This window comes from Panulirus ornatus, chromosome 20 (assembly GCF_036320965.1).
Source record: "Panulirus ornatus isolate Po-2019 chromosome 20, ASM3632096v1, whole genome shotgun sequence".
Taxonomy (NCBI): domain Eukaryota; kingdom Metazoa; phylum Arthropoda; class Malacostraca; order Decapoda; family Palinuridae; genus Panulirus; species Panulirus ornatus.
This window is the reverse complement of record NC_092243.1, coordinates 62,206,970-62,227,483: the sequence shown is the minus strand read 5'-3', so window position 1 is coordinate 62,227,483 and position 20,514 is coordinate 62,206,970. Positions and strand designations below refer to the sequence as shown.

General features: G+C 41.3%; 1 protein-coding gene across 3 annotated transcripts in view; it reads right to left on the bottom strand.

The window, feature by feature from the left end:
- The window catches only part of LOC139756067 (putative N-acetylated-alpha-linked acidic dipeptidase), a 160,004-nt gene that overhangs the window by 15,182 nt on the left and 124,308 nt on the right, over window positions 1-20,514 (bottom strand). For all 3 annotated transcript variants that reach the window (XM_071675078.1, XM_071675076.1, XM_071675077.1), the window contains exons 14-15: window positions 18,242-18,376; window positions 6,146-6,257 (exon numbers count right to left, since the gene is read on the bottom strand). In XM_071675078.1, coding sequence (XP_071531179.1) covers window positions 6,146-6,257; window positions 18,242-18,376 — 247 coding nt within the window. The remainder of the gene's footprint in view (window positions 1-6,145; window positions 6,258-18,241; window positions 18,377-20,514) is intronic.

The window sequence follows — 20,514 nt, the reverse complement described above, 5'->3', positions numbered from 1 at the left end:
ATATAAAAGCTCTACACTAATAAAACAATTAGTTAATGATAAAGAAACATGAAACTGAAAACACACACACACACACTTTGGGAACATAGATTGGAAGATGGAGTTCAGTACCCGTTAGAGGTCATTGCTGTGGAATGTTCTGTGAAATTTACAATAAGTATGATCAAAGGTACGTTCATCTTCAGATACATAGGAAAAGTTTGTATAGAGAGAGAGATGTACGCTTCTCTAAAAGATGTCAGAAAACGACAGAATTTATGGATCAGCTGCTGAGGAGAAGGTATTGGCGGCATTTCTGCCACATAGCACGTGAAAGATATAAAAGAGAAGAAAGTGAGTATAGCAAGGCTGAGAGATTCAAAAGAAGAGATTGGAGGATGATGTAGATATATACAAGGAAATGGAATAAGTTCAAAAGTGTTTTTCACAGTGGAAGACACTACAGTCCCCATCCCAGTGAGAAGGAAGTCTTGAAAAGTCTTGAAGTACCTCCAAAAGACAAACAGAATACTACAGTGCCTTCTTGACCCATATAAGATTCATGGTCCTGATGGAGTATCTCCGTGTGTGTTGAAGAAGTGTTCAGATATACATGGAAAGTGACTTGAAATCTTGTGTAAGATATCGCTGGCAGAAGGTAAAATGCCAAGGGAGTGAGAGAGAGCACAAGTCATACCTATGTTTGTGAAAGAAAACCAAGAAGTTGCGATAAGATAAAGGCCCAGATACGGTAAGAGATAATCGGAAAGTAAAGTGATGATTATGCGTAAAGGACAGACTATCTCGATAAGAAACAACACATATTCATGGGAAAGAGGAGGTCTTTCGTAAGGAATGTTTTAGATCATTTTAAGAGAGTGAACTCCTTTTCAGACAAAAGAAAAGTTTGGGTGAAAGCATTTGACGCTGTAGACCTACTAAGCAGGAGTTTGGTAAAGAGACTATACATTTCGTGCAGGAATAAGGAGGAAGATTCCTCCAATGGACAGAATATCATCTTAGTAATAAGGAATTAAGGACATATGTCAGGGTAACCTCATAATGGGTTGAGGTTACCAATGGCAACCTGCAGAGGTCAGTCTTGGAACCATTCCTCATCGTGATCTTTGTAAATGAGATGTAACAAGGATTGAATTTGTTATAGGATAATGCCATGATTAGGAGAGAAGTAAAAAGAAATAAGGGGATTACATCGATTTGCAATGGGATATAGACAAACTCCAGAATTAGTTTGATACATAACTCGTGAAATTATAACCCAGTGAACGCAGATTAATGAGGATAGGAGGATACAATGGGAGAATGTACTCAATAAGAATATTATCGAGTTGGACGCAAGCTGTAGTTACGTGTTTGAGAGGAACTCGGAAGTCGACATTGTACCTACCTTATCGCCATAGCCACACTTTAGAAGAACGGTAAAGGAGACAAACTATCCGTTGGCGAATATTAGAAATGTATACAATTACATGTACAAGGAAATATTCAGCGAACTGTATATATCGTACAAGAGACGAAATCCAGATTACGCTTCCCAAGTTTGGTTAGTGCATTTAAAGAAGGTCGAGGTACTTCTGGAGAAAGTCTAGAGGACGGCAACAAATATGGTACGAGAATTAAGACAGCTGGAAGAAAGAAGAGGGAGGAATATCTTGATCACAGCCTTTAACTTCTTAAACAAGTTTGACGATATGAACAATGCTTCAGAACAAGCGAAGATAGAAAAAAATAGAACAACAACATATGTGGAGGTATTTTTGTAATATAAACGTAGCGAATGAATGGATTAAACTGAGTGATGAACTGTGAAAGTGAATAGCATAAAAGTAGTTAAAAAAGTTGAGGCCCAACTAGTGTGGAAACGTTTCCGCATACAGTGCAAAGAGGTATTTACACATAAATACTTTATGTATGTATATATATATATATATATATATATATATATATATATATATATATATATATATATATATATATATATATATACCGAGCGGTTAGCATTCTCGACTACCACGGTAAGGTCCTGGGTTCGAGTCCTGTCTGTTGGAAGGTATTGTGCGTTCTATGATATTGCGTGTTCATATACACTATATTCGTGTATATATATATATATATATATATATATATATATATATATATATATATATATATATATATATATGGTTTCGGGCATTATTGCATGACAGCTAGAGACTGAGTGTGAGCGAATGAGGCCTTTGTTGTCTTTTCCTGGCGCTACCCCGCACACATGAGGGGGGAGGGGGATGGTATTCCATGTGTGGCGAGGTGGCGATGGGAATGAATAAAGGCAGACAGTGTGAATTGTGTGCATGGGTATATATGTATGTGTCTGTGTGTGTATATATATGTGTACATTGAGATGTATAGGTATGTATATTTGCGTGTGTGGACGTGTGTGTATATACATGTGTATGGGGGTGGGTTGGGCCATTTCTTTCGTCTGTTTCCTTGCGCTACCTCGCAAACGCGGGAGACAGCGACAAACCAAAATGAATATAAATATAAATATATATATATATATATATATATATATATATATATATATATATATATATATATATATATATATATATATATATATATAATCATATTTGATCGCAGTTTCCCGTAATAACGAGATAGTGCCATTAAACAGACGAAGGAAAACGCATCGACTTACATACACATGTATTTACATATACGCATAGACACGCATATATATATATATATATATATATATATATATATATATATATATATATATATATATATATATATATATATATATAGTTTTTAATTAATTTGTGAACGCAGGAAGAAAATGCCCGGTTATTTTCAGAATTGATTGTTGATACATATCTTTTTTCAGAAATATGATATTTTGAATTTAATATGTTTAAGAGTAAATTTCCATAAGATGCCAGCATTATAGAATATGAACTTTTCCACGCTGAACTTATGCTACAAGTTCATTATACTTTAATTCGGTCCACTTGATTTTCATCTCTAATTACCGTAATTATCTGTAATCGCCCAAGGACGTCAGTCTTGTCCGGGAGCTAGTTTTATTCCAGGAGCCTTATTCCAGGAGACCCTACAGCTCCAGGGCTGCGCTACCTCCAGTAGCTGGGAAATGATAAACTCCATTGGAGTGAGACAGGTGATGATGGTGCCTCACCAGGGATGAATTTTTACTCGCAGCGTAACCACAGGAAGTTTATATATATATATATATATATATATATATATATATATATATATATATATATATATATATATATATATTATCCCTGGGGATAAGGGAGAAAGAATACTGCCCACGTATTCCCCGCGTGTCGTAGAAGGCGACTAAAAGGGAAGGGAGCGGGGGGCTGGAAATCCTCCCCTCTCGTTTTTTTTTTTTTTTCTTTTTCAATTTTCCAAAAGAAGGAACAGAGAAAGGGCCAGGTGAGGATATTCCCTCAAAGGCCCAGTCCTCTGTTCTTAACGCTACCTCGCTACCTCATACTATTCGTATGAAATATATATATATATATATATATATATATATATATATATATATATATATATATATATATATATATATATATACACTTCGTGGTTCGGCTCATTTCAATACAGCAGGGTAATAACGAGCGAGAGAGTGGGCGTAGGAGGTGGCTAAGGAGGAGGAGAGAGAGAGAAAGTCTTCATCACCCGACGCCAACAACTCCGGGGAATAGCCAATACCATACACGCGCTCTGCTCCCAACCCTCCTCCTCCCCTGCCATTGTGACCACGTACAGACGGCACAAAACCAGCCACACACTCCACTGACCGTCACCATTGTGGCGTCGTCCCGGTAGAACAATGGGGCACAGATGACGACGATGCTGGTGTTGATCATGCCATGCTGCTAGCAGGAGGAGGTGGTGTATTCAAGGCTCCCGAATGAGGGTTGTGGTGGTGGTAAACATAGTAGTAACCTCGAAGTATGCCACCCGCCATGTTCTTTCGTGAATATTGAAGAAAGAAAATGGGAAATGTTCGAGGATGGGCTAGATTATTTGGCGTTGGAAACTCGGAGCTTAGCAAGTATTCAGATGGCATTTCAAATTTTGTAGATTTTTCCCTACGTGAGAGCATAAGAGGTTTTTCTGAACTGTTTATGGCTGCAAATGTAAAGGGTGAGCGAGGATTTTGTGACCTCCTGTTGTCCCTACCTGCAGCGCACACTGCTCTGCGCACTTGGAGAGACATTTGGTAATAGAAGACAGCCAGTTCGTACAGCCCAGTCACTGGATTACCGAAATCGTGGACACAACGGAGAGTTTGGCAGGACTTGACTAAAGTGTGACCTTATAGCGAATCGCTTTTGCAAGCTGCTCACGTGATTCAAGTTATAAAGACGTTTCGCTATATAGTTCATTCAGTAATAACCAGGATGTCAATGTGTATCGTCGGTGAGAGAGAGTGTGGAGGGTTGGGAGAGAGAGCCTCTGCACTGCTATCTTTTTCTTCTTCTGATTCTGAGGAGACTACATCATCTTCAGTGGTGTTAAGGCAGAACCACTTCGCTTGGACGCTGGGTCTGTGTGGTCTGTGCATGTATGTGCACCTATGTAAGTCTTTCTCTCTCTCTCTCTCTCTCTCTCTCTCTCTCTCTCTCTCTCTCTCCCTCCCTCTGTCCCTTCTCCTCCTCCTCCTCTGCCCCTAACTGGCTCTGCTGAATTAATAAAGTCTGTATGTATGGAGGCAGCCAGATCCCGTGGCGATGGCTTCCGTGGGCTCTGGTCCGACCTCACGGTATTGACTTGTGGAGGCGAGGCAAGACCTTCCCTTAATGGCTCACTCAAGCCATTCCATCAGCGTAGCCCCTTCACCCCCAGCCGACGCACCGCTCCGCTTCGGTGGTAATAAAACAGTGGACTGGAAATTCAGAGCATGATAGACCTTTTTTGCCATTTACTGCCGCTGTGAAAATGAAACCAGCAGTGGACTGGGAGATGTAATGATGATAAGAAAAAAAAAATATGGGGGGTGTGAGGGAGGAGAGGGACAACAACACGCGATGGAATCAGACATAAAGGAAATGGGGAATAATAAACGACAAAAGAATCCGATTGCTTTTGTATCTATGTGGGATCCTATATATATATATATATATATATATATATATATATATATATATATATATATATATATATATATATATATATAATTGCCTTTGATTATCAATTCAGCAAAGGAACACTTCCCACCGTGAAAAATATCAGAACGACAATTTTGCTTAGCTAGAGCCTTCAGTAAGACCCAATTAGACGAGAACATCTTACAAAAGTCCTGCTTCGAAGGGCCAGATGAATCTCTCTCTCTCTCTCTCTCTCTCTCTCTCTCTCTCTCTCTCTCTCTCTCTCTCTCTCTCTCTCTCTCCCCTTTTAGCTCCGTCCCTTAAAAGCCTTTCGTCCAATGTCAGAAGACGTGGACCAGTTATAATCAGGAGACCATCAAGTTCAGCAACAAATATTCCCGGTGACGTCAGTGGATAGATAAAGTTCCCGCCTCTCTGTCTGTCTCTCTCTCTCTCTCTCTCTCTCTCTCTCTCTCTCTCTCTCTCTCTCTCTCTCTACCGATTCAGTGTGTTTTAGTAAGCACGCTTCGCATGTCGTCGTCGATACTCTCTTAACGTTAAGTGGCCACTTACCGTCTCAGGTGCTTATTATACAAAATACTGTGATTTTCATTCCCAGAGCTCTCACACGTAATGATACACAGGACAGACAGCCAACATGTCACACCCAAAGCCCTCATGACAATCACATGTTTACCAAACCGCGTCCTAGCTTCGTCTCTTCGTTGTATATCAACTGACTGTTATATTTTTCTCTTGTGTCTCCCCTGATGATGTGATTATTATACGAAAGGGCACTCGGGAACTTATCGTGTTTCATTTTCCACGTGGACTCGTAGGAATATATGTGAGAGAGAGAGAGAGGCTACTGTACTGCCAGTACTTAGCAAATGAAGCTGTAACAGCAAAGAGGCTTAACAATACGAGTGCTGTAGAACGCGTGAGGATCAGAATCTAAAACGTTGAGTGCAAAGGGTCGTCATGTTCACACATGGCGAACCTAACACCCGAGGAAGAGCCTTGCAGAATCTTACCAAGCTGTGGTTTGACTTGGTTGAGGAGCTCGCCGTACTCGTCCTTCAGGTCCTGCAACGCCTCCGACACGAACTCGCCGTAGCACCGCAAGCAGAGGGGCACCACGGTATCCTGTAGTAGGGATAGAGATATGAAAGATATACCTTGAAGGTTCTTTGACTGCTGAGCAGTGTGTTGCATGTGGTTCGTCTCTCTCTCTCTCTCTCTCTCTCTCTCTCTCTCTCTCTCTCTCTCTCTCTCTCTCTCTCTCTCTCTCTCCTGACCCCTCTTGCTCCCCTCTTGCCCTCTCGTATATTTCCCCTCCCTCCCTCCCCCCTGCTCCTAATTCTCCAAGATCCTCCCGCTGACAGATCTCCGATATTTTCATAATGAGATCTGAAGATTTCTACGGCTCGAGCGGAGGAGCTCTTCCTCCTCCCCTCGTTGGAGGTGACTTGGGCAATCCATCAGAGTGCACGAGCACCAGCCCATTTGTCAAGACCAACGCCGGTGGGGGCGAAGGAGGATCGCTACATCAAAAAGATACCGTTACTATGGGTTCGCCAAGTCCCCGCTTCCTACGAGTGGTACCACAATCCTACGACCGTATTCTTAGGAAGACCACAAGACGCATCCATCGTGTACGGACCCCCACATGACGTACTTAGGTTATCCCCGATGACAGGATCAAGAGCACTTGAGACTCGAATGTCTTTGATCGTAGCTGCAGGGACCCTACTTCTCTTGAGACGTGATTGTGAAGTCTATCGTTCATAAGCGCCAGTGCGTCAAGATAAATCATTATTGGAAACGTCCTATCAATACCAATTCGATATGCGCCGCTACTCCAAGACCCTTGAGCATTTAAGAACACCGTAGCGGAACCTTCAGCAAAGACTGCTAACCACTTCAGCTAAAATAGAAGGGAAAGACTACCATGGTTAGGACAGTATGTCGAGACGAAATCTACAGAGAATCACTGTGTCGAAAATATAAACCAGAGATCGGTTCAGTAAGTCGCCGATTTGGGACTGGATTTTCTTCGATAGTGAAAGTCGACACGGCTTCTTAACGGTCGTAAACTGAGGAAAGAGATTTTATGTAATAGGATGGAGCTTATCAGAGCCATTAGATGATTTATGAGTTACATTTCTTCCAGAGCAGAGGGAAAAACAGTAGATATTGATCACTGTGATCTATTTTCCAGATAATTCATAGGATGCTACGCTACTATTGCTTATTGAGAGAGAAGAATAGATGCGAAAGATTAATGATTCATATATCAGTATAATCTACCGTATGAGAGGGGAAACTCTGCCATTATAGAAAGACACAAAAGAAAAAAAAAAGACTCAGAGGTAATTCAATTTACTCTTCACCCAGAGACCCATAAATATCTATTAAGTAATTTCAGCGTATTTATAGGATGTGAAAAACGTTTAATTAAATAAACTATCAAAAAGCTGTACCTTGATTGAAATACGAATATTTCGCACCAAAATGGAATTTCTTTTATAAGTTATTTAAAAATGAGACTATAATCATACAAACCGGAAAACCTTGCATATCTTATATTAATCTATATTTCGAATATATATATATATATATATATATATATATATATATATATATATATATATATATATATATATATATATATATATATATCAAGCATAACGATTAAAGAAGAAAATGGAAGAGCAGCACAAGTGAAAATAAGGAAGTAGAAATGTTTTCACCAAACGAAAGATAAAAGTAATCAAATGTTGTCATTCTTGAGAGTAACTGAAAGTTCAGCCTTAATGATTGAGGTTTCGAGACTCGACGAAAATGGAAGATATGGGTCAAGTGCAGAGAAGAGAGAATGTTTGTCATATTGAAGGCCGAGGAGGAGTATGATGAGGTGGGTGGGTCACCTCTATGCTGTATGGACAGTAGGGAAGGTATGGTGAGTGGGCCACTCATGAATGGTATAGGTAGGAGGGAAGGTATGATGAGTGGGCCGTTCTTACGATATATGGATATTAGGGAAGGTATGATGAGTGGGCCGTTCTTACGATATATGGATATTAGGGAAAGTATGATGAGTGGGCCGTTCCTACGATATATGGACAGCAGGGAAGGCACGGTAAGTCGGTCGCTCCCACGTAGTATGGCCAATCAAGAACGTCTGATGAAAACAGTTTGTGAAGACCACCGTTGCAGTATACCACGACTGTCATTACTGGGACCTCCATATTATTAAGACCAGTTCTACGAGGACTACAAGACGCGCAGACAACCATTTCATACCGCGTCGGCGCCACGGGCAGGAAGCACATTTTGAAGACCATATCGGCCAGGACGACTGCGTCAAATGAACCACCACAGGAAGCACGGTTTATGCTAAAAGCACCACCACAGGAAGGACGGTTTATGCTAAAAGCACCGCCACAGGAAGGACGGTTTATGCTAAAAGCACCACCACAGGAAGGACGGTTTATGCTAAAAGCACCACCACAGGAACAACAGTACGTCAAGACCACTGCTGCACAGAGGCAGCTGCGTCAAGTGACCAAGGGCAGCTGTAACCAGACCACAGAGGCCAAAATGACTAGAGTGCAATTCATCTTCCTGTGACATTTTTTTTTTTTTTTCTTGGTCCTCTGATGGACCCAGTGCCTTGCAGTCGCTAGCTGAAGGGAGATATTGATCATATGCTATTAAGATGGGGTTAAAAGATAATCATTAAGGTATGTATGAGTGATATTTCATCCCAATCAGAGATGAGGAATATGATGATGGAAAAATGAAATGTTGCTATATTACTCACTGTAATCTCTTTCCCAGATATTTCACGGTCAACTTCACTAATTCTAATCAGCAGAGAAAAAAGAAAAAAGTGCGAATGTTTAATGAGGTTAATATATTAATCATCTACTTACAATACGAAACGGGTAATTCACATTACAGAAACGCACGAATAGATTATGATTTACTCAATTTTACTTCAGCACCCGAAAACCTCTCAATATTCACTGAGTAATAGAGTATTCATAGCATGTGAAAATAGTTTGATTTAATGGAACGATCAAAAATTAACCATCATAATGATTGAGATACGAATATTATGTTCCAATATCATGTTTCTTATTTCTTTTGTATATAAAGAAATATAATCCAAGTAACTGGACAATCTTTCGAAATATATAGAGCAAACATAACGATCGAAAATGAAGAGCAAAGGTGACGGTAAAAAAAGAAGAATAAGTAAGAAAGGTTTTTATTGAATCGGGATGACACTAAGCAAATACTGATTTTCTTAAGTATACAGTACAAGGTACTTCTCAGATATATAGGCTTGTGGGGAGAGAAGGATATATGTTAGCTGAGACGGTACGGGCAGCTGAGTGCCTTAATTAAGACTATTTCATTAACGCTAACGTATACATGTGCCCTAGCTAAAGCTGGGTACTCATCGTATCGACCAACCCCTAAGGGAGGATGAACAGCTGGGTTGACTGTGAACCGACTGACGCGACCCGGATTCGAACCTATGCTCTCGACCACGGGCGAGCCGTGAATACACCACGGTCAGGAACGCTATCCAACAATCCTGGTACGAATGTTGACATATCCAGACCATCATTTTTAGCACCGCCATGTTGAGACCAGTTCTACGAAGATTACGACTTTAAAGACGTAGGGATTGATGTGTCAGCACCACAGAAAAGGACCACTGTGACAACACCATTTCCACTGGGACCATCGTGTCAAAAACACCATCTAAGAGGAGGGACAGTTCGCCTGGATCGCTGCTGCACAGAAACCTCTGTGTCAAGAATAACACCACCAAAAGGACAGAACCTTACAGGTCAAAATGGCCGATAGTGTAATGACCTTACAGGTCTCCACAGTAGGTCAAAATGGCCGATAGTGTGATGACTTTACAGGTCACCACAGTAGGTCAAAGTGGCCGATAGTGTAATGACCTTACAGGTCACCACAGTAGGCCAAAATGGCCGATAGTGTGATGACCTTACAGGTCACCACAGTAGGTCAAAATGGCCGATAGTGTGATGACCTTACAGGTCTCCACAGTAGGTCAAAATGGCCGATAGTGTGATGACCTTACAGGTCACCACAGTAGGTCGAAATGGCCGATAGTTTAATGACCTTACAGATCACCACAGTAGGTCAAAGTGGCCGATAATGTAATGACCTTACAGGTCACCACAGTAGGTCAAAATGGCCGATAGTGTAATGACCTTACAGGTCACCACAGTAGGCCAAAATGGCCGATAGTGTAATGACCTTACAGGTCACCACAGTAGGTCAAAATGGCCGATAGTGTAATGACCTTACAGGTCACCACAGTAGGTCAAAATGGCCGATATTGCAATAACCTTACAGGTCACCACAGTTGGCCAAAATGGCCGATAGTGTAATGACCTTACAGGTCACCACAGTAGGTCAAAATGGCCGATAGTTTGATGACCTTACAGGTCACCACAGTAGGTCGAAATGGCCGATAGTTTAATGACCTTACAGATCACCACAGTAGGTCAAAGTGGCCGATAGTGTAATGACCTTACAGGTCACCACATTAGGTCAAAATGGCCAATAGTGTAATGACCTTACGGGTCACCACAGTTGGCCAAAATGACAGACTATGTAATGTATTTCCCTGTAATAATTTTTAGGGTCCTCTTCATGGACCCTTACAGTGCCTTACAGTCACCAGCTGAATCGAGAGATTGATCATATACCATTAAGATCGAGCCTAGAGCAACGATTAAGTTGAACACGAGCGATATTTCTTCCATTCCGAGACTAGGCCTACCCACACATATGGGGGAGAAAAGAATATCAGGACATCAATCATTATAATGTATTCTACGAATATTTCAGAAGTTACTTTACTGCATCTAATTAACGGATAGGAAAAAAAAAAATATGAAGCGACGTGTTAATGAGATTTGTATATCATTAACTGTTATAATGACGTTGTATATAAGAAATACACCTTACATCACTGTGGAATCACTGTGGAGGGAAGTAATTACATCACTGTGGAATCACTGTGGAGGGAAGTAATTACATCACTGTGGAATCACTGTGGAGGGAAGTAATTACATCACTGTGGAATCACTGTGGAGGGAAGTAATTACATCACTGTGGAATCACTGTGGAGGGAAGTAATTACATCACTGTGGAATCACTGTGGAGGGAAGTAATTACATCACTGTGGAATCAGGAGGGAAGTAATTGCGTGTGGTCATTGCTCGGAAACCTGTTGATAATTATCTAAATAATTTCAGGATATTTACAGCATGATGGAATAAAATAAAAAAAGAAAGTTAATTAAAAAAAGATTATATAAGCATATCTTGGAAATTATTCTCTGACTGAAATAGAAATATTTCGAACCGAAATAGGATTTCTTTTAAGTAATTCTAAAAGATACGAAACAGAATCGAGTGCAGTGGAAAAATCTGGCATATCGTATATTAATCTACACGACTGGAATGTATTGATAACAAGAGTGATGAAAGATTGTGAGAAAGCTTGTGAAGATAAATAAGAAGGTAATTATTGACCGAATGTAAAATGATAGTAACCAGATGTCATCTTCCTTCATTACCTGTAAAAGAACTCTTGCAGAAAACTAAGATAAGAGATTGATGAAAAGAGGAAATATTAGTCATAATGACGGCTGATCAAGCGTATGATGATGATGAGTTGGCTACTCCTAGGGGAAATGGATACCTGGGGAGGTATAATGAGTGGGCCACTCCGACGACATAAAACTATCTTTGATGATAAGATGAGTGGGCCGATCCTGCAATGTATAGACAACTAGGAAGGTATGATGAGTGGGCCACTCCTACATTGTGTGAAAAGAAGGGAATGTGTGGCAAAGGCGTAGGGCAATGGCCACAAAGTCCAAATCATGAGGATATGTTGTGCTGTAATACGTAATACTTAGATTATGAGGTACTGAAGTACGCAATGAAGTGCAGACGAAGGAATGAGGACAGTGTCTGAATGAGAGGACGTTGTGTATCATGTGAGTGTAAGGTCTTTGAGAGCCATCCTTTCATCTACTGGGTGCCTTCAGTCTTGGTTTTCCGTATGTCCATCGTGTCTTTCCTGCCGTCGGAGGCAAGCTTGTGCCCCCGTCTGATTCGGGTTTCTAGGTATTTCTCTTCTCCTATGACTGGATATGAACAATTCTTAGGATATCTCCTACAATTCGTATGTAATGGGACAATTGGCGTTGCATATCGAAGTAGTTCTTTATTTTCCTCAAGCACACACTCTGACAGCCGCAGGTTCCAAATTGGAATTTGTTCACATTGTTGCAACCAGGAGTTCGGACCCATGTGTAAGTCCAGTAATAGCATTTACATTCATGATTCATGGAATCCTTTTGAAGGAACTTTTTAAGCTAGTGCTGTGACTGCAAGTACGAAAGTGGAAAACCTCTGAAGAAGAACCGAAGAGAGAAGAATAATGCTCAAACAACCTTTTGACACTCTTGGATGGTTCGTGGGAAGAACAGAAATTGGCTTGAACTTGTATTCAGTCTTTCCCAACCCGCGTCACTCATCAGGGATCCTGACGTCAGCGATCTTTCAGAGAATCCTGGTATGTCCTCGATCGCACAGGCTCGAGGTACAAAAGTGATTCCTCCCCCTTGGCGATCGATGAGTCTGGCTATGTGCTCCTTGTGACACTTGTCTGAGTGATAAGGGAATACGACTGAGGATACGCGTCCTCGAGTACGAAAACTCATTCATTCGATATATATATGTATATATTATATATATATTATCCCTGGGGATAGGGGAGAAAGAATAATTCCCACGTATTCCCTGCGTGTCGTAGAAGGCGACTAAAAGGGGAGGGAGCGGGGGGCTGGAAATCCTCCCCTCTCGTTTTTTTTTTTTTAATTTTCCAAAAGAAGGAACAGAGAATTGGGCCAGGTGAGGGTATTCCCTCAAGGCCCAGTCCTCTGTTCTTAACGCTACCTCGCTAATGCGGGAAATGGCGAATAGTTTGAAAGAAAGAATATATATATATATATATATATATATATATATATATATATATATATATATATATATATATATATATATATATATAACGGCAATTTACAACCGAGGCTCAAATCAAGGCCATCTCATTAATGCTATACGTATGTACCCAAGGCTGGATCTGGTACCCATTATATCGAACAACCCCTAAAGGTAGATGAACAGCTGGATTGACTGTGGACCGATTGCCGCAACCAGGATTTCGAACTATCCGTTCGACCCTGGGCGGCCCGTGAATGGTCACAGTCAGAAACGCTAATTGCCATTTACTTTTTTTCTTTTACGTGCTCGCCATTTCCCGCTTGAGCGAGGTAGCGTCAAGAATAGATGAAGAAACCTTAAAGAGAAATGTTCTCACTCGGTTCCTTGCTGTTCCTTCTTTTGGAAATTGATACCGAGGGGAAAATGAAACGCAATAAGTTCCCAAGTGTACTTTCGTGTAATGATCATATCTTCAGTGGAGATTCAAGAATGAAATAGATGACGTAGAAATAGTCGGTTGATATACAAAAAAGAGACTTAGCTAAGACGCTATTGGTAAACAAACATTACCGAATGGTGGTGTTCGGGTTATTGTCATAGAATTTATATTACGTGGGCAGGAAAGGGAACTGTTTACATATTTTGCCTGCGATAAAGCTATCCAGTTTGAAGAGCGCATCACTGATATAAATGTTACAATTCTTTATTTGTTTGATAATAGAAGATTCAGTAGTTCTCGTGGTAAAGGATTTTCAGTTAATAACTGAATTAGCATTACTTCACTCAATACAATGGTTATAATTTTCAACATGTTAAACAAATCATTTGATTCTTGTCCTGTTCTTATACTATGTTTATGTTGCTTAAGTCTAACGTAAGGATCCTCACCAGTCTGCCCAAAATAAAACATATTACAGTTTTTACAAGTTATTCTGTAAACACAGCCCGCAGAATTTTCTGGTGAGTTTTTGATGAGATATTTTACAGTAGTGTTATTTCTGAAGGCTACATTTACATTAAAGGATTTTGGCAATCTGGAAAGTAATGTAAAATTACTAAAAGGGAGAACTAAAAGACTCTTGGTATCAAGGGACAGATTAGAAAGAATACTTCCCACGTTTCTCCTGCGTGTCGTAGAACGCGACTAAAAGGGGTGGGAGCGAGAGTCTGGAAATCCTCCTCTCCTGTTTTACTTTTCCAAAAATAGGACCAAACACGCGGACCAAGTGAGGATTCTTTCCTCTGAGGCTCAGTCGTCTCTTCTTGACGCTGCCTCGCTAACTCGGGAAATAAGAAGTCGTGGAGGACCCATTATTAAGACATAGAGTACCATAATAGCCACGTTGGCTTCCTGGTCGATGGCGTTTCCCCTTAGTTTCCTCCGGGTCACGAGTGATGGCTATGCCCCCGTAACATATACAAACCATATGTTTCGTCGTAACGTTCCACATAATAATGTTGTTAGTCCAACGTATGAAATAGGTTCATAAATTATCTCGAGGCACACAAGTTTTTTGTCTTTTGCCTCATATGTTGATACTCTACGTCTAAACTGTCTCAGAATAAGGTTACTGGATGATCACCAGGTAACCAGAGATCAGGCAGGTGGAGTGGTTATCAGTTAGTGCACTGAGTGTGGGAGGGAGGGACGACGAACGTAAGGGTGTCTCCCGGTCGTGTGAATGGAGAGATGAGCGAGACGAAGTGTTATATGCACCTCTCTCCCTCATATCTCTCTCTCTCTCTCTCTCTCTCTCTCTCTCTCTCTCTCTCTCTCTCTCTCTCTCTCTCTCTCTCTCTCTCTCTCTCTCTCCTCTCTCTTCAATGATGTATGGAGGGTTGATCAAAGCAGAGCGAGATAAGCAGAATACGTATTACGCAGTGAAATGTATTATGATATCGCAGCATTATTATACAGGGGCTATAGTACATAGCAAGACGCGGACGCGTACATATCAGGATATCAGAATGTACGCACCACCGTACACATTCGCACAGACATACGCTTATACGCATATACACACTTATGCATCTAAACATATTCATAATCTACGACAGCAACACGTGCGCGGGCACACACTTATACATACATTCATGTACGCACTTCTAAAATGATATACTTTGTCTCTCACACACACACACACACACACACACACACACACACACACACACACACACACACACAACGCACCTAGACACGCACATAGTATACCATACAGTAAATACGTATCACACAGTATTATATTTGCCGACTAAATATAAAGGGGTGCCGCTATTGCAGTGTTCTTTTTCGTATTTACTTTCCTCCCCATCGTTCTCTCTCTCTCTCTCCCTCTCTCTCTCTCTCTCTCTCTCTCTCTCTCTCTCTCTCTCTCTCTCTCTCTCTCTCTCTCTCTCTCTCTCTCCTCATTTGATGTGAAGAGGGGGACCAAGAGCAGATGTCTTTTAGTTTCATACCTCGGGGATGGAACGTGAGGTGATGATGCGCCAGGTACTCCCTCATTGGATAGCGATGCTGCTGGCTGCTTTCTCGTCCTTTAGCTGCCTGGATGAGCCATGATCTCAGGTTGCGGCGAATGGGAGAGCAAACACCGTTCTTCCCTGAAGGTCCCAACGTCTCTGAGCCAATTTGGTACGAAGGGGGATATTGTGGATCCAGGTCGGCCTTTTTTTTTTTTTTTTGTTCAGATGTTCGAACCCTGACGTCTGCGGCATCACCTTGATTATTATCTGAGGTTCTCTCCAAATAGGTGTTTGCAAGCTACATGTGCTGGTCTAGACCCATACCACCTGACTTGCCTCTCTTCCAGGCATATCATGTTACCCCGTAAAGTCCCGCTTGTTATTTCCATCGGACCGGAAGAGAGAAGAGAGGTTCTCTCACAGCAGGGCAGTCGGCCTAGGCAAGACTTCAGTGAGATGCTTTCGTTGATCTGGCTGCAGATTATGCCAATACGCAGAGGACGTGGGTCGAGACGAGTGCCCAGAGAGGAGATCGTGACTATCTTAGAAATCCCATCGAGTCGTCGACCTCACGTTCAACATGTGGGACTTCGTCATGTGGGTTTTTGACTAGCCCAAGCGTGGAAGAAGGTTCTTCAAGCATTACAGAGGCTAGGCTTTCCGCGACAGATTAATCCTACCTGGTTGTTGGAGGTTCTTCCAGGTTTCTTAAGGAGGAATAAACTCTTGTATAAGTCTGGTGTCGACTGCATTGGTATAGACAGAAGAAAGGAGCTAGAAGACTTGCCAAGAACGTTGCACGAATGGCATCCAGTTAGGTACAGGATCTGTGGGAAGACCCAGATTGCGATGATGAAGATTGAGCGAGCGCTTTCGGAGAGATGATCAACATTTGGTCGAGCTCATATGTTCAAACTTTGAGTGTGGCAGTCGGCCCACAGTCAGTCCAGCTGTTTATCATACCGTAGGTGTTGATTGACAAAACGGGTACCTGACTTTTGCTTGGGTACACACACACACACACACACACACACACACATATATATATATATATATATATATATATATATATATATATATATATATATATATATATATATATGTATATGGTAAATGAGATGGCCCTGATTAGAAATTCACCTGTCCGTGCCGTCTCAGGTGACATACAATAATGAGGAGGTGGAGCAGACTAAAGTTTACATTGTTGAGATACGGGTGGCGCGCACTCCTGAGGCTCAGTCACCCACTGACACCAGTCCGTCATGAGGAAGGTGAGTTGGTGTAGTGCTACCATCCACATGGAACTGTCACAGATTAATATCAACTGTCATGAATTTCTGCCATACCTCCCTAATGCCATGTCCTACGAATATATATATATATATATATATATATATATATATATATATGTGTGTGTGTGTGTGTGTGTGTGTTTGTGTGCTGTCAGTGGATTGAACCAGGGCATGTGAAGCGTCTGGGGTAAACCATGGAAAGTTTTGTGATGCCTGGATGTGGAAAGGGAGCTGTGGTTTCGGTGTACTATACATGACAGCTAGAGACTGAGTGTGAACGAATGTGGCCTTTGTTGTCTTTTCCTAGCGCTACCTCGCGCTGCATGCGGTGGGAGGGGGTAGTCATTTCATTTGTGACTGGGTGGCTACGGGAATGAATAAAGGCCGCAAGTATGAATTATGTATATATGCATATGTCTGTGTATGTATATACATGTATACGTTGAAATGTATAGGTATGTATATGTGCGAGTGTGGACATGTATGTATATACATACATAGGTTTTTCAAGGATATTCGTAGTCTAAAAGCCGTAAAGTGAGTTGATACGATGTATTAAAGTTGCAGTTGTTTTCATGCCACACATACACAAGCCGGTGCATAATTATGATTGGCGCGCTGTGTAAACACACCTTTTCATATGCAAATTCTTATCGATTTCTACCGAGGGAATTAATGGGATCCCTTTTAGCGGGCCGGAATGCTCTCATCTATAATCATCCCATCGATCCTGTTAATGAAATATCCATTACGTTTATCACTTAAGAGATCTTTTTGTTCTTCTACAACCACGAGCAGAAATTGTTTACCATACCGTTATCATTCGTGAAGCTAAAGGCATCTTTCTATTCCAGAAAACTCTGGCCTGTGAATGAAACTCCTTACCTGGCCCTGAAATTTCCCCCTCTCTCTCTCTCTCTCTCTCTCTCTCTCTCTCTCTCTCTCTCTCTCTCTCTCTCTCTCTCTCTCTCTCTCTCTCTCTCACTTATGCTATGAGCTCCTTGGCGACGTTGCGGTGCGGATGTGGTGAGTCTCTCGGAAGGGCTAGAGAGCCTCCTTCTGTCTCTGCGACGAGACTTCCTCCTCCTCCTTCAGCTGTGCCCAGAACTTTTCCTCCTTGCCTCCCTTACCCCCTACGCTAGGAACTCCGTAGCTCAGTGTGGAGATCGTAATCTATCTTGATCGTAACTTCCCTTATTCCTCGAGGCAACTTAATTGGAGCTAAGGACCCTTCCGACGAACTAGAAAACTAGAAATCCAGCCTGTGCAAGGATTACATGGCTGTGCAAGAGATACTCACTTGGGCTAATGAGAGAGCAATTAAGGCCCAGGTCTGTGTGATGGCCAGGTGGTAAGACATCTCCGGGTCATACAGGTCCTTGGACAGGTGATAGCCTTCGTAGAGGGTGTGGTACAGCGGCAGTGCCGGCGCGTCCTGGAGAGAGAGAGAAAGGAAGAGAGAAAATAAAAATCATCGCCAAATAGAATAAAAAAGAAAAGATCAAATCAAATCGCGAACTTTTCCCTAGAATCACCAATTGTACTAGCACTCCGTCCAACATTCGTGTGTTAACAACATTGTTAGTTCACAAAGGACAGGTTCTTCACAATCCCATTTACATAATTCACTCCATTCCAGTACCATAAAGAAATGAAAGAAAAGGACCCGCCACACTCCGCATAGCTAGCTCCCCGTCTTCGGAAATCCAAGAAAAAAATAAAGTTAGCAAAGACCTTCTCAAAATTCCTGGGTCTGACACACACACGGCAAGAATCACGTGAACTTACACACAGTCAGTCAGTCACCAGCACAATTAGACAAGTTTATCCTTACAGATACAGTCCCTTGTAGAGTTTGGCATGGGCCACATGCATAGAGAGAGTTGGACGACGTGGTCTCAGAATTATCTTTAACACCTGAAGAAGGTGTTAAAGATGTTTCGGTTGGTGGATGTAGCAGCTTATACGTTGACGGGCTTATTGACCCTGGCAGTTGATAAGCCTCAACCAACCAACCAACCAACCAACCAGAGTTTGGAGTTAATGTGTCTGATTAAAGATAGCGATAAGTTTTGCTTTTATGAGAAGAATGCTAACAGGGTCGTCACCTTTCTTTTTTAACCTGACCTGCCCCCTTTTTTTTTTGCTCCCTCGTTTGTGAGTCTTGTTGCGATCACAATATCTACAACAGGATCGTAAGTAAGTCAGTTCTGCGAGACAGGCGACAGTAAAGTGGTTGAACTGCAATTGATATCTTAAGACATTCTTGTTCTTCACCTGATTACCTGTAACATGGGACAAATTCTTTAGGACAAATTTTCACCCTATCTGGTCCCTACCTGGTAAATTACTGTAAGGGAGGGAGCAGGGAGCTGGATACCCTTCTCCCCTCCTGTATCACCACTTTATAGAATTAGGAGCAGAAGAAAAATCCAAGTGAGGATTATTCTTCAAAGGCTCAGTCGTCTGTTCGTTACCTCATCTCGCGATGGCCTAAAAAGACAAGAAGGTAATGCACACACACACACACACACACACACACACACACACACACACACACACACACACAATAGCGCTACATCAACCCGTACATAGACAGGTATACATCAGTTCACCACCACCACGAACCATCATTTCTACGAAGCGTTATTGCTTCATATCATAATGAATAATGTTATTCACTGTTTTCGTATAAGTCGTATGGTTTTTGCTCATTACGTTAACTGTAAAAGATTAATGCAGTTGACCGAACGCCTTAGGCAGGGAGGGGTAGAGTAACTTTGAAGATTGAAGCATTTTGACTCGATCTGTTGCATCTTGCTGGGTGTTCCATGTCTGATCAGTTATGAAACTGGCATTCTCGATATTCGTTCGTCAAACATCAACTTGGAGCTCCAGGTTACCTTTGTAAATTACTGTAAAAATAAGGTACTTAAAGGTTGTGATCCTAAAATCAGGTACTTAAAGGTTGTGATCCTAAAATCAGGTACTTAAAGGTTGTGATCCTAAAATAAGGTACTTAAAGGTTGTGATCCTAAAATAAGGTACTTAAAGGTTGTGATCCTAAAATAAGGTACTTAAAGGTTGTGATCCTAAAATAAGGTACTTAAAGGTTGTGATCCTAAAATAAGGTACTTAAAGGTTATGATACTAAAATAAGGTACTTAAAGGTTGTGATCCTAAAATAAGGTACTTAAAGGTTGTGATCCTAAAATAAGGTACTTAAAGGTTGTGATCCTAAAATAAGGTACTTAAAGGTTGTGATCCTGAAATAAGGTACTTAAAGGTTGTGATCCTAAAATAAGGTACTTAAAGGTTGTGATCCTAAAATAAGGTACTTAAAGGTTGTGATCCTAAAATAAGGTACTTAAAGGTTATGATACTAAAATAAGGTACTTAAAGGTTGTGATCCTAAAATAAGGTACTTAAAGGTTGTGATCCTAAAATAAGGTACCTAAAGGTTGTGATCCTAAAATAAGGTACTTAAAGGTTGTGATCCTAAAATAAGGTACTTAAAGGTTGTGATCCTAAAATAAGGTACTTAAAGGTTGTGATCCTAAAATAAGGTACTTA